Below are 26,452 nucleotides of genomic sequence, written 5' to 3' on the forward strand. Positions count from 1 at the left end.
AAGGAGGCCACACCCCTTGACCAATTAGAGAAGGTTATTATTTGCCATTGGTTGAGCGGACCGACCCGGAAGGGTGGATGCTCCCAGCTGGGTGGCGGGAAGGTTTTGTTGGAGAGCGGCGGACGGAGGTGCGTAGCGGTGCGGAGGCCGGGTGCTTTGGGGTTGGAGACCCGCGAGCTGGAGCGGGCTGTTTTCACCCGGTGGGGAGAGGTGCTAGGATAACTCCCGTTACACCGTTGAAGGGCCAAGGGTATGCGCCCCTTCTCTGACCTTTCGCTTTTCTGCCTGAGGGCGAGGCCGTCCGTCGTGGATCACTTCCTTCCACCGACGCTTTGGCTGGGAAGAAACCAGGGCGTTAATCACTGCTTTGCTGTGTTGAAGCTCGAGCTTTTAGGGGCATGCTCCTCTGCCGCCCCGTCTCTTTTGTTCTCTCCTTTTCTATGCAAGAAGCTTGACCACCAAAGCCTGTTTATTAGCAGGCACCATTTATTGAGAGATACCACTGGGGATACTTCTTCCATCCCTCGCTTCACAGTAGCGTAATGGAGGGTATTATTAAGTTATTGTTGCCCCTAAATGCAGGTGGCAGGGAGAGGAGTGAAGTGTGTCTGATTTAGCCTGTGTTACCACAGGCACAGTGGCATTTCCTCCAACATCAATGACTGGCTGTCACCCTGTGAATTTTTTCCTGTGGATGCTTAGCTTATGCTTCTGAGTGACAGATCTACAATGGCTCAATTTCTTAATACATTTTATGTTGAAATATCTTTTGCTGTTAAATTACATCAGAGAGGGAAGGAGCAGCCTTTTAACGGTGTAATCAAAGGAGTCATTTAAAATAGTGAGGGAAAATTTGATATAGATTATATTCTTTCGTAAGGTAGATGACTGCTACTTTCAGTCTCAGCAAACCTGAGCCTGTAGTATATGTAAGGAACGTTGCCAGGCTGTATGGATACAAATGTTAAGAGACTCAACTTCTGCCCTGCTGGAGGACCTTACAGTCGTGGAAGGAATATTATTACATATTTCCACCACTTGGTCAACAGATGTTTATGTAGATAAGGAATTAGAAGCCCTTGGTTTACTCCCCTACTTAACCATATTTTCATAGTATAGCTATTCCACACTCTTTAACAAGGCAAAAAAGACTCAGGCTATCTTTCCAGCCTGGTGGTGGCTTCAGAATTCTATGTAAGGAGGGCATAATCAGCAGTCCAAGTAAGGTAGGGTGGTGCTGAAGCTATCTTTGGAGAGCATTCTAACTTGGTTTTAGAAAATGTTGTTTATCCATTTTAGAGAGTTGGAGGAGGTGTTTACAGGATTATGGAGAATTTAAAGTTCCTACTCTCAAGCCTCATTTTCCACTTGCCCATATGCATGTTTAAGTTTTAGTCATGCATGGGTACTTAGAGTTCCTTAATAGGAACTGTGTTTTCCCTGCCCCCCCATCTCTAACATTTCGATGTTCTCTCCTTCGGAAATCTAACCCTTCTATAGAATTCCAGTCTCTTTTAAGATTGAGTTTAAATTGTAATTATTTGAAGCAAGTGCTCAATAAAATGTTAGATGCTTAATTTGATGGTTTATTATATGTTGATGTATTTTGCTTAATCTGGGACATTTAAACCTATCCAAGTTGTTATTTATAAGATTGGTTCTATCAGTCCAGTTTTATAGGTTAGGGAAAGAGGCTTATAGGAACAGAGTGTGTAACTTTGCTAACTTAACAATTTAGTCATCTAGTCATTTAGTGCTAGAACTGTTTAATCTTTGCTCTTTTTTGCTACATCACTTTGTATCTGTTGGATGTTTGCTAAGTGTTATTGATATTGTAGCTGTCATGTATATGTTTATGTGACTTTGGACACTCCTCTGAAATCTACAGTTTTCCATAAAAGTTAGTGTGGAAAGAACCATGTAGTCCTTATTCGAAAGGTCACTACAATATATAATTTACTTTCTAGCATTTTTCATGCTTAGTAGTAACAGGTTATCACTGATTGAACATTATCAATAGTTGTGTTTAAAAAAATTGTTACCATGGTTGTTTTTTTATTTTTAGAAAGAAATTTGGATCTTCAATTCAACTTTAGAATGGCATCTGTTTCAGGTTAGTGGAAATGATTACATTTTGTTGTTCATTCTGTTCTATTTCTAATTGTATGATCTTTGAAAAAAGTGTTTGTTTTAAAAATTCTTATTATAGAAATTATTTTTTTCAGTTTTTTTTTCTTTTTTTTCTTAGTAACCAAAGTACATTCTATCAGCTTTTTATATTGTGGTAAAATATACATAACAAAATTTGCCATGTTAACTATTATTAAGTGAACAATTTATTGGCATTAAATACATTCACACTATTGTGTAACCATCACCACATATCCAGAACTTTTTCATCTATCCAAACTAAAATTCCGTACCCATTAATTCATAACTCTCCATTACTTGCTTTCTCCCAACCCCTGATAGCTGTTATTCTACTTTCTGTCTCTATGAATTTGACTATTTTAGATTCTTCATATAAGTAGAATGAAACAATATTTGCCTTTTTGTGTCTGGCTTATTTCATGTAGCCTAATGTCTTCAAGGTTCATCCATTTTCTAACATGTGTCAGAACTTCAATCCTTTTTTAGGCTAATAATATTCCATTGCAAGTCTATACCACATTTTGTTTGTCCATTTGTCTGTTGATGAATATTTGGGTTTTTCCACCTTTTGGCTGTTATGAATAATGCTGCTGTGATCATTTGTGTACAAATGTCTGTTTGAGTCCCCACTTTCAGTTCTTTCGGGTATATATTTAGCAGTGGAATTGGTGGATTATATGGTAATTCTATGTTCAATTTTTTTTAGGAATTGCCAAACTTTTCCATGGCGGCTGCACCATTTTACATTCCTACCAACAATACACAAGATTTTTAAAGAATGATATGGATCATTTTTGGATTACATATGTTATTTTACTTAATAAGACTTTATCAGTGGGATATAATTTAAAAATAACTGAATAATTTGATTTTTTATTACATATTGATGTCTTTTGCATAATCTGGGACACATAATGAAATAGATACATTTTATTTAAGAAAAGATGCTTACTTTGAATAACTGCCTTCAAAATGTTGTGCCTTTTTCAAATATACCCACCTTTTCTGTTGTTCTACTCACTTGTTGAACTATATTTAAAATGCCTCTTTGAATTTGCCTTTGGGTTATTGCTTTGGATTTGGTGGCTTCTATGGTGGCAAATCACTTTCATTGTTAATTTCAGTTTGGGATATTGCTGGACAATGTGCTGTTTCTGAAGAATGGTGGCTCCCATACGTCATCTGTGAGCTTAGGAACATGAGTGCAATCCCCACTCAATTCAATACACTCTTGAGATAAAACAGAGGTGGTAAGCCCTGGGCACTTGCAGCCCCTCTCCATTATGGACTGGTGAAATCATTCACTTGACTTTTTAATCTCACCTCCTATAGTCTTGTGTTATACAGAGCAGCGTTAGAGATGGAATAATTTTGAACAAAAATGTTAAAACACTCTGATTGATTACAATGAGCTGTATTTTCTCATATTCTTAGACCATCAGGATTTTGTGTAAGACATGATGATTTTGACTGTGTAGCATGGTACACAGACATTAACTTCTGTATCAGGTAGAATTTGATCAGAGAAGCAGAAGCACTATGACTGATACAAGGGGTTTACTATAGGAAGTAAACCTTATGTGGTGATGGGAGTGGTTAAGCTCTCTCTCTGTGTATGTTGTCTGTGTGTCTGACACTGGGCCTGAAGTCGGCAGAGCCAGCAGGTGGGAAGAGAAGGATGTGAATGAGGTAGGGCACTCGAAGACAAACTGCTCCCTGTGAAGAGGAACTTCTGTTTCTCACCAGAACCTGTATTAGCCTCTCATTGCCTTGAAGCCTCGAATTTTGATGATGCAGGAGACCTGTCAGAAAGCTGGTGTGCTTCACCGTGGAGTTGCGTACAGTTTGGCTGAGGGTTCAGAGTAGCTGAAGGACAGCTGGTCACAGAGGAGCTGCATGCCATGCTGTTTCCCCAGAGTTATCTGGCAGCAGCTGGAGTTGTAAGTCCAGGTGCTGCCACATGCCAATGAGGTCACCAGCTCTGACCTTATACTGACCCTCTTAAATATGGAAAATATGGCTACTGCTTCATTTCTACTGTTTAAATCTTTGGCAAAGTTCCCTTGGGCACCTAACCTAGAGCTATGCAGGGAAGGGAATTCTAGGAACTGTAGTTCTAGTCTAGCTATCACAGTATAGAACCACCAGACTCCAACCCTTGTCTTGTTGGCACCCGTGTACTCCTTTTTTAGTCACATTTAGCTTCCAAATAAAGATAATTAGCAAAATCATGCTTCTGTCTAACACGATGTAACTATTCCTCATATAACCAAGTACAGACTGACCCTCTCCCTAAAAAAGAGGGTACAAATTCTCTTTATTCATCTTTGGGTGATACTCATTCCTCTTCATGCTGCATCACGTCCTTTTTCATAATTCTGCAACATAGGCGAGGGACCAAACAAAAACAAAAACCCAAACTTGTTTTATATAGAAATGCCAAAATAAGGAAGAAAGGGTTATAGCTGTTACAGTTTTTGTTTCTCAGCTGGTCATGTGATCATAGCTGATACTTTGTAGCTACCTTCTTCAACTATCTATTCCATATCCCTTTGCTCTCAGTTGTCATAGGTCTTTGCCTGGTGGGGACTTGCCTTAGCAGTTTGTATGTGTTTGGTTGTTGTAGTTTCCCGTTAACTTTAATCACAGGGCATGGGAATATGGAGAGGCATGTTAGAGGATCCTTTACATTTCAGACATACTCCTCCTAATCTCTGTAGTGTAGTAGCAATCCAATTTCCCCTTAGTAGTCAGGATCACTCACCCCAGCCAGGACAGTGACCCTCTTCTTTGCCTATTTATTTACTGGCATGAGGAACCCAAAATGGCCAAGTGGCAGTCAACTTCCAGTTTCATGGAACCATTGCTTTCTCCCCTGGTGAAAGCATTTCTTTCTTGGTAACTAAGACCTTTAGACCAGCAGAGTCCAATGTTTCAGGGATGGGAAGCAAGAACTTCACTAGTGCATCACTAGGGTAATAGTAAGGGGAGTCACTCCCATTTCCACCCCTGATTCCTGTAAATCGTGGCCATGGGAGAAACAGCACTATTCCCTGATGTGTAGCAAACCGTATCCTGGAGGGCACTACCCTAGCTTTTAAGGGGTTGCCGCTCAGCTGGCACCATAATTGAGTCTTCAAAATGCCATTCCATTGTTCTCTCCGGCCAGCTGCTTTGTGGTGTTAGGAACATAGTTAGATCAGCTCATTTCTTGAGCATGAGCCTTCTGTTGTACTTTGTCTGCTATAAATGAGTTCTTTGGTTAGAAGCAATTTGGTGGGGAATACGATGACTATCTATAGGCATTCTGTAAATTCATGGATGGTGGATTTGGCAGAAATATTGCAGGCAGGGAAGGCAAGTCCATATCCAGAGTAAGTATCTATATCAGTGAGGACAAAGTGCTGCCTCTTTCATCATAGAAGGTTCCAATGTAATCAGTTTGCCATCAAGCATCTGGCTGTCCCCCCAGAGAATGGTGCCACAGTGGGGACTCGGTTGGTGTGAGCTGTTTGCAAGTTGGCCAGTCAGCTGTGTTTGTAGCCAGATTGGTCTTAGTAAGGGGCAGTCCATGTTGCTGCAACATAGGCACTTTGTTCTTGATCTCATTGTGCAAGGACCGATGTGGCTAGGAATGAGGCTGCCTGATGTCCAGGTCATCTTGTCTACCTGATTAATTAAGATTTTCCTTTGTGGAGGTTGCTTTTAGTGAGAATTCACATGGGATACAAATATCTTCACACTCTGCCCATTCAGAGAGGTATGTATCTATTCTATGTTAATCTATTCTATGTTATATCTGTATCTTCCTCAGATCTCATTGCTACCAATTTTCCGATTTTCTTAATTCCAAGTTCCTCCTAATCCATTAGCCATTACCTATGAATTAGTGTGGATCTGTACCTCTGGCAAAATGAATAACCATGTGTACTGCTTACGGCTGACTGGGAAAATTTTTCATGCCCAATGTTCTTAAGGGCCACTCTGGAGTGATACTGTTGTGCTTTAGTTGTTCACTTTTAGGTAGTACCAATATATCATGCAGACTCTTCTGTAAATTAGGCCTGCATTTTTTTTTAAATTTTAAATTTATTCTTTTTTTTTGTTTTTTTAATTAAATTATTTCTTTTCTTTTTTTTTTTCTCCTGCAACAGATGCTTTAGAAAGACCTGCATTTTTTCTTTCTCAGTAATAGGGACTTTCCCGTGAGGTCATAGGTACAGGTTGAGGAGGAGGAGGGGGAAGGGAAGAGCATGGTGCGTGAGTGTTTGGACCACTTGTTCATGCTTTTGCTTAGAATCTGCTTGAGCTCACTTTTGCATATACGGCCTCTGTTGTGATGATGGAAGTCTGCCTTATGAATTGAAGGGTCAGAGGATGCCTGGTTGATGATAGGCAGCACAGGTCACGTAGTAACTTAGTCTCTTATAAGACCCAGGAGCAAGCCAGAAGTTGTTTCCAAAAAAAAAAAAAAAAAATGATAATAGTTACCTGTAGAGAATCTGTAGAGCATGGCATAGCTTTGCTCCAAAATCTTAATGGTCTGTGTTGTGACTCATCTGTAGGCCAAAGGTGGCATATAGCATCCCTATTCATCACAGACTTAAAGCACCAGCAAATCTGTTGGGTCATATGGCTCAATGGTAAGAGCAGAGATTAAATGATGGTATTCCCTCTTGTTCAGGGCCCTACTCAAAATGGGCAGGTTTTTGAGTTCCTTGGTAAATGAGATATATGTTGCCTCCCAAACCCAAATGATCCCACTAGACTTTGTGCCCCTCACTTAGTAATAGGAGAGCCAGATGTAGAAACTTGCCCTGCAACTTAGAAGGGATATCTCAACATGCTCCACAACCTTTGACTCCTAGACGTTCCACCAAGGTGCCAGACCTCTGAATTTTTGTGGGATTTATTTTCTATCCTCTGGCATGTATCTGTTTTAGCAGTTTGTCTAGAGTAGCTGCTACTGCTCCTTCTTGTTCAGCAGGTCAGATAAGTGTGATGTCATGAACCAGTGTGATGTCTGGTGGAATGAAGAGGCAGTCAAGGTCCCTGCAGATTACATTAGGTCTAGAGAGTTGATAAAGCTCTGAGATAGGATAGTGAAGTTATATTTTTGGCCCTGCAAATTGCTTTCGATGGTTTTTACTGACAGGTATACAGATATAGAGAATAGAACATTGAACAGATCAATAGCCATATGCCAGGTGCCAGGGGATGTGTTTGTTGTGTTCCATCCATGAAATCACATCTTGAACAGCAGCTGCTGTTGGAGCCACAATCTTATTAATTTTACCATAATCCGTTCTTAATCTCCAGAATCCATTGTCTTCTGTGTAGGCCACATAGGTCAATTAGGTAGGGATGTGGTAGGAGTCATTACCCCTGCATCTTTCAAGCCCTTATTGTAGCCAGTAATCTCTCCTGGCTACAGTCCCTCCAGGAATGCAGTAATGCTTTTGGTTTACTGTATTGGTAGGTAAAGGCAGTTTTGCTGGCTTCCTCTTGACCTTCCCTACCATAATAGTCCTTACTTATGGGCCAGGAGACCAATATGTGGTTTCTGCCACTTGCTAAATACATCTGTTCTAATCATACACTCCAGACTGGGGAAATAACCACATAGTGGGTTAGAGGACCCACTGAGCCAACTGTATGTAGGACCCAAACCAAAACTTCATTAATTACCTGACTTCAGTTTATACTCTGACTGATGGATCACCATGGAATTTTGGTTCTCTAAGAATTAGCATCAGTTCAGAGCTAATGTCCAGTAATTTCCAATGCACAGTTACCCTGTTAAATTTCTCTGGAGCAGACTAGTGGGAAGGTTTACTACATATGTTTTTAGTTGTGTAGTAGAGTCCTTCCTCAAGGGGTTTGACCTCTACTTTATTCAGGAGATTTTGGTTTTATAAATTGGCTCAATTCTGGAAATTGGTTGAAGGACTGTGACTCGGTTGTGGTGATTCAAGTCATACTTAATATTTACAAATCAGGTAATCATACGTAAATCAAGTAATCTGTTTCCATGTTGGGGACATCATGGTCAACTAGCCAATTGCCAAATTGGCAACCACATCCACTTTGTCATAGGTCATAAACTGAATTGCCACCATTTAGCCCCCATACCTTGGAATCCATCATTCTCATTGAATTCTAGTCCAGTCTAGTCTAGTCAAATTCTAGTCTAGTTTGAAGGCGGTATTTCCCACTGTCATTCCTTGCTACCAGGAAGAGTCACCCCAGAGCTCTTCAAGGATGTGAGGACCCCCCTCATGACTATATTTCTCAGTCTTTGTGAAGGGCGTATCCTCCTGGAGGACAGCAAGGGAGTGGATGATCAATCCACCTGATGTTCCACTCTAGCACTCCCATCTTCCTAAGCCTCTGGATGCCTTCCTTTAGAGTATACCCAGGGAGTTCTAGCACTTCACCTTCATTGGAATCTACACCTGTGTCATTCCATCCCAATTTTCTGACATGCATCTTTGAGCCCAGTTTCAGTCAACCAATCAAGCAAATTCTTAGAGCAATTCCTGGCTGCTATGTCTAGTACATTAAATCCAGAATTTCTTAGTGAGCTGATATCAACAAATCTAGCTTAATTCAATATATTCTATCTACCCTGATTCAGTACCCTTAGGATCTATTCCCACATATATTCCCTAGGTTTCTATTTATATATATTGGCAGATGCAACTCTTTTGATATATGTCATGTCTTCTCACAGGTCACGCTTTTGTACTTCATTCTCTAGGGCTTCCTGGACCTGGAAGCACTGAAAGGGTCATAGGGGCAGATTCTTAGAATTAGCAATCCCTAAGAGACAACAAGGACCCTTATAGGTATTTCAGGCGGGAGGAGATTGTCTCAGAGAGGGGACACAGGATAAAATATTCTTGGCAGTATTTTGTGGTTCAAGGCTCCTTGCTCCATTGGAATCTATTCTTATGTTCCCATCCTAATTTCAGAGTTTCACTCCTTCCCTATCAGTGCTCTATCTTTAGCATTAGAATCCTTGCAAGGTTGAGAATTCAGCTTGCACTGTAATTCAGCCACCTGCGGTATTCATACTTAGGCCTGGTTTTCAGAAATATTGGACTTGTAGCTACAGGAGATAAGGTTCTTTTAGAATAATCCTAGAAAGTTTGAGGTCCCTTAATGCAGATCCTGCATTTCTCCCTGCCAAGTTTTCTGCACACTTAGAAGCCATTATTCTCATCATTCTCACTCAAATGTTTTGTAACAGCAAACTTTTGGTCACCCAACAGCCTTGCTTTCTCTAGTTACTTATTTACTGTGTCTGTGAGTTATAATTTGAATAACTTTTTAAAATTGCACTGCATGCCATGGAATAACTATGTCCCCTTTACCTGTGGAAGCAGGGTTATTAATGCCTTTGAATTTAATCAGATCAGAGAACCAATGCCAAGTGGCCTAGCAATTCAGAAAACCCATTAAATTTCTGTTCCTCTGGATCAAAATTCTGTATTGGTTAGGGTTAAGCCAGATAAGCAGAACCATTATGAGTACAAAAAGAGATTTATTATAGGGATTAGTTAGACCTTATGTGATCATGAGAGCTGCGTAAGCAGCTGTCCCTGAGTCAGCCTCTGATCCTGAAGTCAACAGTGCCAGTAGGACGGAAGGAAGATGGGTGTGAAGTATGGGAAGGTAAGGATGAGCTGGGGACCTGCGAGGACAAGCTGGAACTCACAAGGACAAAGTGGAGCCCATGTGTCTCTCACCTAGACTTGTGTCAGTGTGTTATCACCCCAGGGCTCTGACTTCCAGGATGCTGGTGCCCTGCCGAAGAGCTGGTGCACTTGTCACAGAAAGTTGCTCACAAACCTGACCAAGGAAGAAGCTGTGGGCCAAGTTGCTGCCCCAGGAAGTTTAGCAGGAGCTGGAGGAACTGGCTTCTGCCCCATACCAACAAAGTGAGCTAGCAGATCCCTGATGATGTGAGTGACCTGCAGAAGCACTTGACCTTACACCAACAATTTCAATGCTGCTGTTTTATTTCCACCTTTCAAAGCTCATGCAGAGTTCACTTGTGGGCAAACCTAACCCAGAATCATGCAAGGAAGGGAATTCTGGCAGTTGGTACAATAAAAAGCCACCACAACATCCCATTTTAAGTCATAACCAGATTTCACCTCATGAGGAGGCATTAAGCCTATCCACAGATATATTAGAAATACCAAGGACGTATTTAAAATTTTTCTAGCTTCCACTGATGCGGTGTCAAAAAGAATCTCACTTGGATAATACTTGGATTGAATACAGTTATACACTGAGGCTTATTTACAAATTAGTTACAATAGAGTTGTAATGCCAATTCTAATAGTATACTTGATTTCGCTTTTTACTTACATCATCTTGTTTATAATTACCAATTCCTTATTGTCATCATGTGAGCCCAAATATGAATGTTTCATGAAGTAATGTCTAAGTGATTAGGGGATTAGCTCCCTTTTACTTCAAAGCCTGCTCACTTTACTTAAATGATTTAAGAGATTGTTGGGCAACTTCTCTACAACATAGGAAAAATGATAACTATCATTTATTAAATGTGTACCAGGTACGGTGTCAAGAACTTTCAGTATGTTATCTCACTAATTCCTTGTAATAATACTTTGAAGGTTAGGCATTATCTCCATTTTACAGATGGGGAAGTTGAGGTGCAGGTAAGTATCTTGCCTGAGATCACTCAGCAGGTAAGAGGAGGACCTAAGATTTAACCCAGGTCTGTGTGACTCCAAAACATAGCCAAAACAGTTCTTAGCCACTCTGCTATACTACTTTGTCTGTAATTTAGATGGTGAGAAACATCCAAAAATCAATCAAGAAACCTAAAATTGTAATTAACTCTGGTTATTATATCTCCCTCCACACCCCATAGCTCTAACTGAGGAACTGGATTCTATAAACAATGAGCTACATGCAGTAGACATTCAAATTCAAGAACTTCAGGAAAGGCAACAAGAGCTTATTCAGAAAAGAATAGTCCTGACAAAGAAAATACAGCAGTGTTTGGAGGGTTCTGATGCTGGGACAAGCAACGATTGTGATTCTTCACCTGCTGCTTGGAATAAAGAAGGTTTGCTCTTTTTTTTTTTTTCTTTGCTAGTTTTGTTTCTTCTTGTTTTTTTAAAACTAGAATTCAACTATTCTACATAGGCTAGTGCTTTCTCCAGTGGGCTCGGAGGTGAAACTGGCCACTCCTTCACTGGAATGGGAAACTTGGCAGGAATGGCAGACCATTCCTTCCTCACATTCTGTATGGAGTCTTTTTAAATTATGCTTTTATTATTCAAAAGCTTTATTTTTTCCCAATATGGTTCTAGCAACATTGCTCAATGCTTGAGAAATAAGATATCTACTTTAACTAAGTTTTCTAAGTTTCAACAGAGAAAAAAAAGAAGGAAAGAAAAGTATTATTCAAACTTCTAGCCAAAATCTAGTTCATTTTCCTGCCCTAGTGAACAAACCTTTCATGATTCAGATCTTGCCAAGCATCATGTTTATCATTAATTATAATAGAAGGAATTATAGTGTTTTTGTGGACATTGTTTTCCAGTGATTCACTTTTAAACAAGATATTTACACCAAAAATTCCAGATTTTAACTTTGTTCATGATATTTGAGTTTTTTATACTGTGAATTCCCTGATCAACATTCAAGCTGTTTTTCAAATACCTTTATTAAACACCTTCCTCTTCTGTGTGAGTTAATTCTTTACTGGCAAATGTTGACATTTTTTTCTGATGTACTATTTCTTACAATATATCATTTGTTTTTGCTTTGTTTAGCTTAGCGAGTTAAACTAATCTCACAATTATTATGAGAGTTCAATGATCTGTAAGTATTGAGCCCAGGAGTTTGAGGTTGCTGTGAGCTAGGCTGATGGCACGGCACTCTAGCCTGGGCAACACAGTGAGACTCTCTCAACAACAACAACAAAAAAAAATCTTAAAGTCTTATACATGTTTGTCTGATTCTTGTCTATTATAAAAGCAGCTATTCAAGTTGTGTCTCATTTATAATCCTAATAGTTCTGGTATTTTTAGCTTATTTTTCTCTTTCTAGATTTTCCATGGTCTGGTAAAGTGAAAACCGTTCTGCAAAATGTCTTTAAACTGCAGAGGTTCAGACTGCTTCAGCTTGAAACTATTAATGCCACAATGGCAGGAAAGGAGGTGTTTCTCATAATGCCTACAGGCGGTGGAAAGAGCTTATGCTACCAGTTACCAGCTTTGTGTTCAGATGGTATGTATTAACAAAGATTAATTTAAGTTGCAGAAGTGATTTCTCATAGTATATTTTTAATTCTTTTAAAAATGATATCTAACCACACATATATAAAAATCAGGTGTATTTTTGTTTTATTTATTCTTCTTTAATAAGCATTTAAGGTTTCACTTAGAGGGGGAATTTTAAAGACTTCTGAGAGTAATCCTTTTATCTGGTTCCTGAAACAATTAAAAAACATATTGTAGTGAACATTCAAAACTCTCTCATCTAGCTTTTTGAAAGTATACACTAAATTTTCATTAACTATATTCACCCTACAGTGCTACAGAACACTAGAACTAAAAATAAAAGGGGGAACCCCCCCAAAAAAATGATGTAGGAGAAAAAGCGCTAGAAAAGGAATCAGTAGACTTGAATCCCAGTCCCAGATCTTTATTAAGTGTCTGCCATGATGCTAGGACTGGGAGATACAGTAGTGAGCAAAGTGGGCATGGTCCTAGTTTTCACAGACTTCATGGTATAGAATAGTGATTTCTTAAACTTTAATGTACACAGAAGTCACCCTGGGATCAGATTAACGTGCAGATTCTGATTTAATGTGAGACCCAAAATCTTGCATTTCTAGCAAGCTCCCCCTGGTGGTACTGATGCTGCTGCTTGGAGAGTAGCAAGGACAGAGCAGGGGTCAGCAAACTTTTCCTTTTCTTTTTTTCTTTTTTTTGAGACAGGGTCTCACTCAGTTGGCTGGGCTAGAGTACAGTGGCATCATCACAGCTCACTGCAACCTCAAACTCCTGGGCTCAAGTGATCCTCCTGCCTCAGCCTCATGAGTAGCTGGGACTACAGGCGTGTGCCAACATGCCTAGTTAATTTTTCTATTTTTTGTAGAGACGGGGTCTCACTGTTGCTCAGGCTGGTCAGCAAACTTTTTCTTAAAAAGCTAGATGGTAAATAATATAGGCTTGTGGTCCATATGGTCTCTGTGACAACCACTCAACTCTGCCATCGTAGGATGAAAGCAGCCACAGCCAGTATGTAAACAAATGGGTATGTCTGTGTTCCATGGAAACTTAATTTACAAAAACAGGCAGCCAGCACTTAGTTTGTTGACTCTTGGTCTAGGGAATACAGATAATTGCAAGCAATTGTAATGAGGGTTTTGCAATGAAGGTTTTATTAAATAATAGGGAATTAAGTCAGTACAAGATCTGTTCTATGGGCTGTCAGGAAATGCTGTCCTGAGGAAGTGACATTTGAGCTAAAAGCTACAGTATAAGTAGGCTAAGGGGATAGGGCAGAAGAGTGTTCGTGCAGGGGAACAGCATGTGTGAGATCCAAAAGCAAGAGACCATTTTTTATATGGTACATTCAGTAACCTGGAGGAGTTCCTCTGTGGCAGTAGACAAGTGGAAAGAGTCTTATTTTAAAAACTTTTCCTTAGATTAGTGGGAAGCCATTGAAGGGTTTTATACAGGTAAGAGACTTGTTATTTTGTGGGTTAGAAGGATAATCCCAGCAGTTGGAGGAATTCCAGAAATATTTAGAAGACAGTTTCGATGGGACTTGGTATTGATTGGGAAGGGAGAAGGAATAGTCAAGAATGATGCCTGAATTTTAGGCGTGGACATATGATGAGATGGTTCACTGAAATAAGGTGTACTGGAGGATGAACTTATTTGGGAATGGAGAGACAAGGAAGGTGATGATTTCAGTTTGGGACACATTGAATTTACAATGCCTGTAGGACATCCAGGTGGAATTGTCCTGTGAGTAGGAGGATGTTTGGGTCTAAAGCTTGGGTGTGGGAGATCTGAGTTGGAGGCTGCTAATGTGGAAATGGCCATTGAAGCCACGGGAGTGAATTTTATCATCCAGAGCAGCATGAAGAGAGAAGAGGGCCTAGAACAGCAACCAGAACACCAAGAGTTTAGAGATAAACAGAGAGAAAGGGGCTTGCAGAGAAGGCTAAGAAGGAATAGCAACGTATAGGAGGATAATCAGGAGAGTATGGTGTTATTAGAAGCCTAGAGAAAGGAGTGTTTGAAGGAGGGAGTGGTTAATAGTGACGTCTGTTAGTGAAAGGTCAAATAAAATAAGGACTTAAAAAGTTTCACTGGGTTTAGTGACAAGGGACTCGTCTTGGCTAGGGCAATATCATTGAGATGGTTGGGTGGAAACCAAATAGCAATGGTTTGGAAGTGAGTAGGAGTTGAGGAAGTGGTTCTGGTGAGTGTGGGATGCTCTTTGAAAAAGAATGGGCTATGAAGGGGAGAAGAAAGGGGGCCATAAATTAGGTGTTATCTTGGTCCGTTTAGGCTACCGTAACAAAATATACTGGATAATTTATTGCTCAGTTTGGGAAGCTGGGAAGTCTAAGATCAAGTTGCCAGATTTGGTGTCTCAAGAGACCCGTTCCTCATAGGTGGCTTGCCTTCCTGCTGCATCCTCACCTGGAGGGAGGGGGCAAGGGCATGCCCTTCAACCGCTTTTATAAGGGCACTGATCCCATTCATGACTTAATCACTCCCCAGATACTATCACATTGGGTATTAGGTTCCAACATATAAGCCTCTGGGGGACACCAACATTCAGACCATAGCTGGTGTCTAAGGTTTTTTCAAAGGTGAGAGAGACTTGGCCATGTTTAAATGTAATGAGTAGGTGTCAGTAATGAGGACGAAGGTGAAAATACAGTAGAGAGAATAATTGAGAGGGCACAATCTCCAATAAGGTCTTTATTTGAGTATGTGTTTAAAACACGTCTTGCCAGAGGTTGCTGTAAGAAGCAAACTACAGAAATGTAAAGCCGTATAATTTTAACAATGTAGAATCACTCTTGTAAACAATTTCAGTTATAAGTAAGGGGGCATATTGCTACAGTTTTATTCAGCTAATAAACTGTTCCCTGATTTGTACTCAGAATAAATAAATCTGGTAAACAAAGTAGAAAAATAATCATGCAACTATCATTCTTAATTATACAAATTGCTGTTTTCTTTGAAAAGCTTTGAAGTAATTTTTTCCCTGATGTAACTGTTTGATATTTGACCTGATTCATAAAATTTTACTGAGATTACCAATACTTACTATTAAAAATGACAGAAGGGGAGGCTGAGGCAGAAGGATTGCTTAAGCCCAGGAGTTTGAGGTTGTTGTGAGCTAGGCTGATGCCACGGCACTCTAGCCCGGGCAACAGAGCGAGATTCTGTCTCCCAAAAAAAAAAAAATCAAACATTCAAAATGTTAAAATCTATCTCTATTTTTATAGGACTGAACAAGGGTGGAGGTTCTTGTTTAGTCTTATATTTGCTTATTTGGCATATACTCACCTTGTCTGGTCATTTATTCATAACTTTGTCCCTTACTAATGCGGGTAAGAAGGAGGTGGTATATTGCTACAGCTGCATTGAAAATGAGTCTGAATTGACAGGTGGTGGCACAAGTTACAAAAAAGAAGGTGAATGGTTGCACCTTATTCTGGTGGTGCTGTAAAGTTTAAAGTCAATTTTTTTTTCTTTTTTAGGTTTTACACTTGTCATTTGCCCATTGATTTCTCTTATGGAAGACCAATTAATGGTTTTAAAACAACTGGGAATTTCAGCTACCATGTTAAATGCTTCTAGTTCTAAGGTATGCTTCTGAGGCTTCTTTTTTTTTTTTTTAATTTTTAAATTTAAACTCTTCACTGAAGTAGGAGCCTTAGCTGAAGTTGAGTTGCTTATAAAATTATAAACTGTTAACTGTTTATATCAGGAGTTGCAAATTGCTGCTTATGGGCTTAGTTCTGGCCAACTGCCTATTTTTATATGTCCTATGAGCTAAGAATGGTTTTTATATTTTTAAATGGCTAAAAAAATCAAAAAAGAATAATGTTTTGGAAAATGTGCAAATTATTTGAAATTCAAATTTTACTGTCCATAATACAATTTTATTGGAACACAGCCATGGTCATTCATTTACATACTGTCTATGGCTGCTTTTACACTGTAAAGGCAGAGTTGAGTAGTTGTGATAGAGACTCTTCTAACCCACAAAACCTACTATTTACTATCTGGCACTTTACAAAAAACATTTGCTGACTCATTTTGGTTTTTTTTTAATTTTTTTTTTTTTTTTTTTTTTGAGGCAGAGTCTCGCTTTGTTGCCCGAGCTGGAGTGAGTGCCGTGGTGTCAGCCGAGCTCACAGCAACCTCAAACTCCTGGGCTTAAGCGATCCTACTGCCTCAGCCTCCTGAGTAGCTGGGACTACAGGCATGCGCCACCATGCCCAGCCAAAGCTGACCCATTTTGTATTATCCATTCTAAAATAGGAGGAAGATTTCTAATTATTCAATATATAATCAAATACAAAAAATTGATTACTAAGAAGATACCCTGTACTTGTGGATTTTCTTCTGTTTGGGAATGGACTGTCTTATCTGTAGAATAAAGCATTAATTAGCTATTCTTTTTTAAAAAGCACATTATTGAAATCTTCAAAAGTATACAAAAGTAGAGAGAATAGTATCAAAACTGACATCTACCTGTTATCTGCCATGTACCAGTTATCAACATATGGCTAATCTTTTTTCAACCGTATACCCCCAATTTTCCCTACCCTCTCTTCCTCGGTTTATTTACTTGGAACAAATCTCAGCTATCATATTTTAATTATAAATTCTTCAGCATATATCTCTAACTTTTAAAAAAAAGATAAGTACAATGCCATCATCACATCTAAAAAATTTAATACCAATTCCTTAAAATCATCAAATCAAATAAAAATATTCTAATTTCTCTATCTCATTATTTTTTGTTTTTTAAAAAGCCATGGTCCAGATTATACTCATGCATTGTATTGTATTTGGTTGATATAATCATAGGTTCCCCTTATCTCTGTTTTGTTTCTCATGCAAATTATTTGTTGAAGAAACCAGGTTAATTGTCCTGTAGCTTCCTACATTCTGGATTTTCCTGCTTGCATCCTTGTGATGTTGTTTAACTCGTTCCTTTTAGTTACATCTGAGGGCTTGATTGTATTTGGACTTTTTCTTTTCTTGGCAGGAGAATACTTCCTGTGGTGTCACTCAGGAGGTACATAATACCTGGTTATCTTTTTGTGACTTTAAGCTTGACCAGTAGGCTTGGGTGATGTCTGCCTGATCTATAATTACCAGCTTTTCATCTAATGGCTTCAGCAGCCACCGATGCTTATTGCCAACCTGAGAGCCGGTATTTCATTAGGGAGCTACACAGTGGTGATCTCTAATTCATTCCCTCCTTCTTCACATATTAGCTAGACTTTTTCTACAAAGACTAACTTTTTCCTCATTAACTCTTTGCAGGATGAAAATGCTTGATATTTTTCCTTTCTTTACCAGTTTTCAGAAAGAGTTGGTTTTCTAGCATTCTCCAAAAGTGGTTATTAAGTTTTTGGGGGTTTTCCCCCCAAGTTTCATTATAAACTTACTAGTTTTTAACATATATGATGTATTTTAGTCCATAGTTATTTTTTTATGCTGAAATAGTCTTATCTTTGGTCAGTGAGAGCTTCTTTAAGTTGGCCCCTGAATCTTTTGACCCCGTAGCTTTTGATTCCTTGCTTTCTTTCACAGTAAGATAAAATTTCCCACCCAGACCTGGAATCAGCCATATCTGTAAGAAGTCCTGGTTCCTTTAGTTTTCCCATATATTTTGTTTTATTTTCACTGTGTCATCCTATTATAACTGCTCTCTCATTCAATGGAATGTATTCTGTGGAGAAAATTGCCTTCTAACAATGGACTTTCTTGAAACTGAAAAAGTAAGTTACAGTAATAGAAAGTAGCTTAGAAAGTTGGAGATAATTATAATTTCATGCCATATCACTACTGTTTGAAAAGTTGGAGAGAGAAACAAAGGACATTTGGATCCTAGAGCATCTCCAGGAGTGAACAGACTGCTTCTTTGCTTGGATGAGGAAACCAGTTTTGATTGTCTCTGTCCTGGTCACCATAGTGTTTTTATACTTTTTTGGTCCTAATTAAGTTAGAGAGAAAAATGACATCTCATGTGCTAAATATTGTATAGAATTATATTGGAGCACTAAGAACCTAATAACTTTCCACTTAAGATTTATTTGTATTATGTACGTAAGTATATATATTTTATATTAGAAAATTTTAATTTAATGAATACTTTCTAAAATCCTATGGTTTATATTTAAATAAAGAGATTATAAGTAGATTTGAGAGCATCATTAAAATAGATAATAAGGAATAAATTATGTTCTCAGGTTTATAAAGTGATTACATATAATGTTAAAATTAATCAAACCTACCTTTATTACTATAATATTTAGCTCAAATTTTAGAATTTATGAACAATTTAGAATTATGCCTACATGGAATAAATGCTCTTTATCATAGTATCTTTTCATGTTCATTTTTTTGTTCTCTTTTTTGTCAAGTGAGATTATTCTTTTATCACCAACAGTTTGGATGCTAGTAAATAACTAGAATGCTCTTTATACAGCTGCCATGAAGTTTAGTACTAAGACATGGTTGCAGTTTCTAGAAGGGCCCAAGGCTGTTGCTTTTGAATAATGAATGTCTTCATTTACCACTAAGTGTTGCAGTCTTCCAGCTTACTTCTACCCTCATTATGTCTATTTTGCCTTGTAATAGGAGCATGTGAAATGGGTTCATGCTGAAATGGTAAATAAAAACTCCAACTTAAAGCTAATTTATGTGACTCCAGAGAAAATTGCAAAAAGCAAAATGTTTATGTCAAGACTAGAGAAAGCCTATGAGGCAAGGAGATTTACTCGAATTGCTGTGGATGAAGTTCACTGCTGTAGTCAGTGGGGACATGATTTCAGACCTGGTATGTATGTTTTATCTAGAAAACTCCCTGGTCTTGGGGACCACGTTTTTGCTTAGGTTGACATGATGGAAGTCTCTGCTTCCATTAAAATTATCCTCAGGTTGTTCGTTATCGGTTAAGTATACCTTATCCAAGATGCTGGGGACCAGAGTGTTTTGAATTTTGGATTTTTTCAGATTTCTGATGACCAGCCATTATTACTCAATTTCTCTTCCCTTATTCTGAGAAGGGCCAAGAGGCAAAATCTTCAGGCTCCTTATTCCCCACTGTAGTGTTTAGTCTAATTGCCTTTATCTTTTGAATGTATGTTTACTAGCCAATCTCATTACATCACTGTGGCATTTATGACCCCTAGGTACTGCCTCACATTTGTTGAGGAGTTTGCTTCAAAGTTGTCTTCTTTAGTCAATTGTTCTGGTTGTCTTTAGCATCCACACCCAAGTCTTCAGTGTTAAAGTTCTATAAGATACTTCAGTAACCCTTTTCATTCCACCAACCTAATCTTATTATAGACTAAGGCATGTTACTCAGAATTAATCTGTGCAAAAAAGCCTTAAATTCAAAAATCCTACTCCCTGGCTTCAAGCCAGGGACCAAAGTGTTTTGAATTTTGGATTTTTTCAGATTTCTGATGACCAACCATTATTACTCAATTTCTCTTCCCTTATTCTGAGAAGGGCCAAGAGGCAGAATCTTCAGGCTCCTTATTCCCCTAAGGAATTTTCCTTCTAAGCTTTTGACACTCATCAGGACCTCCTGGGTCCCACTTTTAATCCCAGCTTATTTGTCTATGGCTTGTGTTCCCACACAGTGGCAACTCCTTTTCCCGTCCAGACTCTGGGCCGTGCCACACACTTCTGTTGTACTTGTCCGGGACTGCCTGGCCATTTGACCCGTGCGCTCTGGGCATCGTGCCAGACCCAGCTGCTGGACCCATCCAGACTTCTGCTTTCCCCATTCCTGCTGTTTGGCTGCTAAACATTGTCAGAAAAAAAAGCATAACTGCTTTTATCTCCACCTTAGTTCAGCTTTTCATCATGCTCAGCTATCCTTTTACTTGTCCCTATTTCAACTTGATACATCTCTTCCAACAAATTTTTCATATCATTAACTTCCTCATATTTAGCTGATGTTTCCTACTCCCCAGAAAATGGATGTCACCAGGCACGAACATCTCCCCTTTCAAACATGAGTAATCTATTTTTGCTTTTCTTTCTTCAAGGCAAGAAAGACAGGGTAACCATGCCCACTCCCACTTCATCCTTTCCTGCCTTCCTTCCTTGCTCTGCCAAGTTCCTCACTGGTTCACTTTCAGGCTCTTTTATCCCCTCCCTGAAAACAGAAACTAAAACACACCTCTGGCCGTTTGCTCCCCTTTATGGTATTGTCCCATTTCTGTTCTTCCCTTTTCCATCAGACTTCTCAACTCGCCGTCTTCAGTTCTCACCTTTATTCCTTTCTGAATTCATTGAATTGTGCGTCTGCCACCACACTCCTGAAACAGAGGTCACTGATGACCCACCCATTAGTGGCTTAATCCAGTGGTGCCATCTCCATTCCTCTTCCCACTTAACTTCAATAGCATTTCAGACGTCTACCCTCACCTTGCCGCTGTCTCCTGCCATGGTTACTACAGTGTAACACTCTTGAATTTCTTCCCTTCCATTCCCATCTCCTTTGCTCTTCTTCCTTTGTCTTCTCCTTAAATGTTAGTGTTCTCTAGGGTTCTGATCTCAGTTTACCTTGTCTTACATTTCTCCAGGGATAGTGAGCTTGTGGCCTGAAGACTGAATTCTCTACCTTTTTTGTAATTTGACTTAAATGCCTTAGACAGGATGTATATTTTCCTTTCTACTAAGGACTCCACTATCTTAACCAGATTACTCGATACAGTTGTTACCGGGTGCCCCCTGAAGGCACCTGATTTATTACTCTTGCCCCATTTTTGCAACCTGAGTGGTTTGATCACTTGGAATTATTACCATTGCTTATTACCTTGACTTGCATAGTCTCTCTGGATCTGTTGCCAAGCTTTAAAACATTATTCCCATATCTTAACTTCTGAACTTCCATTTTATATTTCTAGCTGTTTATTGAAAATGTGTATCTAAATTAGCAGGACCAAAACTAAATCCCCCCAAAAGGACTGCTTTCCTCCCTTCTGTTATGCAACCGGGCATCACTATTTTTCCCATCGCTCTGCTCGATGTCCTAAGAACTTTTGATTTTCTTCCCTCCTCCTGCCTTTCTCCTTCTCCCCACTCCTCCTGAGCAGTTTCCCCTTAGAAAATCATCCAAAATTCTCACATTTGCTCAAGTCAAAATTTTAGCAATTATCTTTACCATTCAGGGTCCAGTCACTGGAGACAGAAACCATGTAAATTATTCGAACACAATTCTACATAAAGAATTGTTAACTAGGTAGAAAGTGGTTAAATAGATAACGTAAAAAGTAATACTCTAAAATACCATGGAGTTAAAAACTGGAAGAAGCACCTACCATCTGCAAGGCTGGGGCAATAGGAACTAATAAGATTAAGCCATACAGAGGAGGGGCCCTGTGGAACTGGCAGACCCGTGAGGAGACGTGGGTCCCTGGTGCTGGAATCCCCTGGTACGGGCAGAGCTGGGGTGGACCTGTGATAAAGCTGCTTCTCCAAAGGTTGGGAAAACTGCCAACCATATTCAGCTGCTCCTAAGGACAGACAGTGCTGCTGCAGGAATGAGAAGCCTTGCTAGGGTGACTGACAGTCATGGGAACACAAGCAAGCCTGCAGGAAGCAAACGGGAAGGAGCCAGACCCTTCTTCCTCCCCCAGCCTTGCAGTCTGCCCTCTAGGGCCAGCTGGCAAAGCTGCCGTGCAGTGTGCAGAGTCCCTGCCCCAGCATCCCAAAGCAGAGTATAGAAGGGTAGAGTTGGAGCTGAGAAGAAACAACCTAATATATGACTCATCATGCTTGATTTATCCGACCCCTGCAGGTCCAGTCCACCGTTGAGTGCTGCCAGCTCTGCCTCTCAAATGAATCTCAAGTTTAGCCACTTCTCTGTGCTGCTGTCTCTCAAGTCCAGCTGGGCACCTGTCCCCTGGTCTCCTGCAGCAGCAGACCCTACCTAGTGTTGGATTCCAGTCTTGCCCTTTTATAGTTCATTTTCCACCCAGCAACTAAAGTGATCTTTTGTAAATATTAATCAAATCATTTTTCTTCCCTACCTAAACTACCCAGCATCTTCTCCACGTGCTTAGAATAAAATCCAGAGTTCTTCATTGGGGCCCGCACAGTACTATGTGATTTGTTCCTATTTGTGTACCTGATTCTTCGTCCCTCACTCATTAAGCTCTAGCTGCATGTGCTGAATGAGGAGTGGAGAAGAACTAGAGTGAGCTAGAACTGGCTGGGCACTTCCGTGCATCATCCCGTCTGTCCAGAAAGACCTTCAAGGAGTAATGGCAGCTGGTCCACTTTTGCCTTCCAAGTCTTACACAAGTTTCTCCTTTAGAGCAGCTCCAATTTGGAACCTGACAGCGAAGGGGATTCTGGGACATATAATTCCCAGCTTAATGGATTGGACGATAGATTCATCCAGCACAACACCCTGTGATTGGGCCCCACTGAACTGCTTGCTGGTATCTGAACATCCTGAGCAATTTCATCTCAATGTATTTGCAGTGTATATGCGGTTTCCTCTTCCGGATGTTCCTCTTCTTCCCTTCCTGGTGAACTTGTGCTCATTCCTTAAGACTAAACTTGAATGTTATCTCCTTGAAATATTTACAACTTCCCAAGCAGTTGCCTTTTCCTCTTTGTTTTCATAGTAGTCCTCAACCTTTGCACTTAGCAATTTCTACCACATTTCCTTTTCACTTTCTTCTAAATAGTTTAAGTAGTTAAGGGAGATTAAGGACAACTTATCTAGTGCTTTAGATGTATATGACAAGTGTGAGCCCAAAATGGTTTTCCTGAAATAGGTTATGTAAAAGGCAATGCCTTTACCAAGCTTTTTCTGGTCCAAACTTGCCACTCCTGGATGACACGAGGTGGTAGAAGGGTTTTGGCTGATGGCTTCCTTTATCTTTAGTCAGCTGTATATATTCAAACACGATGGCTATTCCCACTGTCTCTTTAACTGCCTGTTCAGCAGGTGTAGACCAGTGCATAGCTTGCTGGAATGTCTAGATTCCCTCTCTTCAACCTCTAGTTCTACCTGTGGCCAAGAATAATGTTTCTGAAAAAAAGTATAATGAAGCCTGCTTATTCAAAAAGGCTAGGAGGCAGCTTCAAATGTACTGTTATAGATAGCTACGGAAATAAAATTATGGTAGACATTGATGATCTGCATGATGTTAAAAACTGTAATTTAATCCTTAAAGGATAGAAAGAGGGTCACTTTGTTTGTTTTTTCAGATTATAAGTCACTTGGTATATTAAAGCGGCAGTTCCCTAACACGTCACTAATTGGGCTGACTGCAACTGCAACAAACCATGTTTTGAAGGATGCTCAGAAAATTTTGGGTGTTGAAAATTGTTTTACTTTTACTGCTTCTTTTAATCGGCCGAATCTTTATTATGAGGTATGTAACTTTTATGTCAATTCATTCCTTTTGTGAATAATGACAGCAGAGAGGTTCTACCTTTTGACTGTTTATTTACATAACAGTTAACTATATATATAAGTTTTTAATATTAGGAGGTAATTATAAGCAGATTCACTAAATTAGTGCTTTATTCCTTTATCTGTTGTGCTGCATATTTCTGTGAGCTGTCCTTTGTTAGGTTAAATAATAGAAGACACTGTCTTGTTAGGTGACATACTATCTTTTATAAAAGATACAAGCAAGTCACATATATTTGCTAAATATATGTGCATCCTTTTTTTGTGCAAGATGGAAAAGATGGAGTGATACCAAGGACCTTAATGACATCTCCACTGAAATTAATTACCAAGTAATAGAAATATTAATATGCCATTAAAGATCTGCCAATACTCTCTATTTAGATTTTGATATATAAACTTGAAAATAAGATAACCTAACAGCTGTCTTTTCATTCTTTCTAAACTCCTTTAAGAATAAATTTAATCTTTTTCTGAGTTTTCATTGAAGGGTTATTTGTGTTTTTGTTTCTATAAAAGTAGCACCAGAAAATAAAAAAGTCTCCATCTTTACTGGTTACTGACTGCTTCTGTGGCCCCTCCTCTCTGGTAAATTAAAAAATGAGGATCAAGAAGAGAATCTGGGAGGTGGCAGGGATGAGTCAGATGGGTTGAGTCCTATGACACAACTGAAAGAGTAATAAAAAAAAAACACTATGCTCATGAAAGAACCGCACCTTGAAAGTTGTAAGTAGATGGCTACTTGGATGGTGCTCATTCATTTACTTTTTAATTTAATAAGTTAATTTTTTTTTAGGTTCGGCAGAAGCCCTCAAACATTGAAGATTTTATTGAGGATATTGTAAAGCTTCTTAATGGGAGATACAAAGGGCAATCAGGTAATATAAAAACAAGCCAACTTTGGAGACTGAGAGATAACTTTCAGAAAGTAACTAGTATTACACTGATAATTAGACTGATAAATGAATAACACCAAAAATATTAATGTATGGCAGAAGATACGTGAAAATGTGATAAAATTAATTCACTTGGTGATCATAAGAAACTGGGTGTGACATATGGTTATGCCACAGATAATAAGCCTTAAATTGTCTGATTTATATTTGCTTATTTACACTTAATTGCTTTAGAATGGATCTGATGACATAATGGTGATTGTCAATAGCACATATTAAGTATTCATTGTGTACGAGATAGAGGGTTAAGCAACTGATGTTCTAAAGGGATATAAAATATAGTCCCTTACAGTAAAGGACACATTAAAGAAATAAATTCAGTAGTACATATTGCATAGGTTAAGCATAGATGGAGTTGAGCATATATATACATGTGTTCTAGGACTAATGATGGGACAGATGTTAGTGAAGCAGAGTTTGTGTAAAAGTAGCATTTCAAACTGTTCTATAGACTTTTAGGAGATAGTATGGGTGTCCTGGGCAAAAGAAGTTCCAGGGTCAAGTAAGTTTGAGAAAGGCTGCAGCTACTTATCCCGCCTGGTGAGTCACAGCGGATATCAGCACATTAGAAACTCTGGCCAGCCCTGAAAATTGAGAAGCCTGTTTACCTGTGTTCAATATAGTATTCCCCAAACTCATTATTTGAACTTGAAACTCGTTTTGCACAGCACACTTGTTAACACCTTATGGACATCAGTTTGCGAAATACTATGTGGTGGGAGATAAAGTTGAGGAAAGAAAAATAGGTAATGTGAACAAAACTGGTGGCTCAGTGCTCATGTCTGCTCTAAAGCAAGCTGAGGATCAAACCCTACATTATAACAAAACATCAGTGTATGTCCAAGGCCTTGACATTTTTCATAACTCTTCCTCCCTGTGCATTGTGTTAATCAGTATCTTGAGCATGTGTGTATTAAAAATTATATTTCAGGAATGTAACATATATACCTAACAACTGGACATATTTTACTGCAGGAATCATATATTGTTTTTCTCAGAAGGACTCTGAACAAGTTACAGTTAGTTTACAGAATCTGGGAATTCGTGCAGGTGTTTACCATGCTAATATGGAGCCAGAAGTTAAGACCCAGGTTCATAGAGGTTGGGCAGCCAATGAAATTCAGGTTAAGTATATATATCCTCAAAAAAAGCCTAATATATCTTTAAAAATATTTAAACTTGATTTAATTAACCTATTAAAATGTTAAAATATTTTAGGTAATAGTGGCAACAGTTGCATTTGGTATGGGAATTGATAAGCCAGATGTGAGGTTTGTTATTCATCATTCAATAAGTAAATCCATGGAAAATTATTACCAAGAGAGCGGACGTGCAGGTATGTAGAACTCAAATCCAGAGTTTTTTCCAAAGCTTTTCCAGAAAATGCATTATAAATGTTTAGTAATTCTGTATTTTTAATCATCTTTATTGTATAGTATTTTTAGAATAATGAATTCTTAGCAGTTTCATACTTAAATATGGAGAAATTTTTACTTATGTTCTATTGTTATGAATTCTTATGTGTGCTAAGATAATTTGATGTTCATGTTTGTCTCCTAAATTTTGAGTTAGTGGTTTCACATCTATAGCTTAAATAACTGGATGATTTATAGACTATTTTTTAACTTAAT

At 38.9% G+C, this 26,452-nt stretch overlaps 1 protein-coding gene across 1 annotated transcript in view; it reads left to right on the forward strand.

Annotated features, from left to right (window-relative positions):
• The first annotated feature begins 52 nt into the window (after window positions 1-52).
• Window positions 53-26,452, forward strand: part of RECQL (RecQ like helicase) — a 31,434-nt gene continuing 5,034 nt past the window's right edge. Inside the window, exons 1-10 of the mRNA XM_045554227.1 lie at window positions 53-128; window positions 2,066-2,113; window positions 11,060-11,257; window positions 12,247-12,426; window positions 15,935-16,041; window positions 19,056-19,254; window positions 23,658-23,824; window positions 24,662-24,743; window positions 25,797-25,945; window positions 26,040-26,157. Coding sequence (XP_045410183.1) covers window positions 2,098-2,113; window positions 11,060-11,257; window positions 12,247-12,426; window positions 15,935-16,041; window positions 19,056-19,254; window positions 23,658-23,824; window positions 24,662-24,743; window positions 25,797-25,945; window positions 26,040-26,157 — 1,216 coding nt within the window. The 5' untranslated portion in view covers window positions 53-128; window positions 2,066-2,097. The remainder of the gene's footprint in view (window positions 129-2,065; window positions 2,114-11,059; window positions 11,258-12,246; window positions 12,427-15,934; window positions 16,042-19,055; window positions 19,255-23,657; window positions 23,825-24,661; window positions 24,744-25,796; window positions 25,946-26,039; window positions 26,158-26,452) is intronic.

The sequence above is a fragment of the Lemur catta genome, chromosome 6, assembly GCF_020740605.2.
Source record: "Lemur catta isolate mLemCat1 chromosome 6, mLemCat1.pri, whole genome shotgun sequence".
Classification (NCBI taxonomy): Eukaryota; Metazoa; Chordata; class Mammalia; order Primates; family Lemuridae; genus Lemur; species Lemur catta.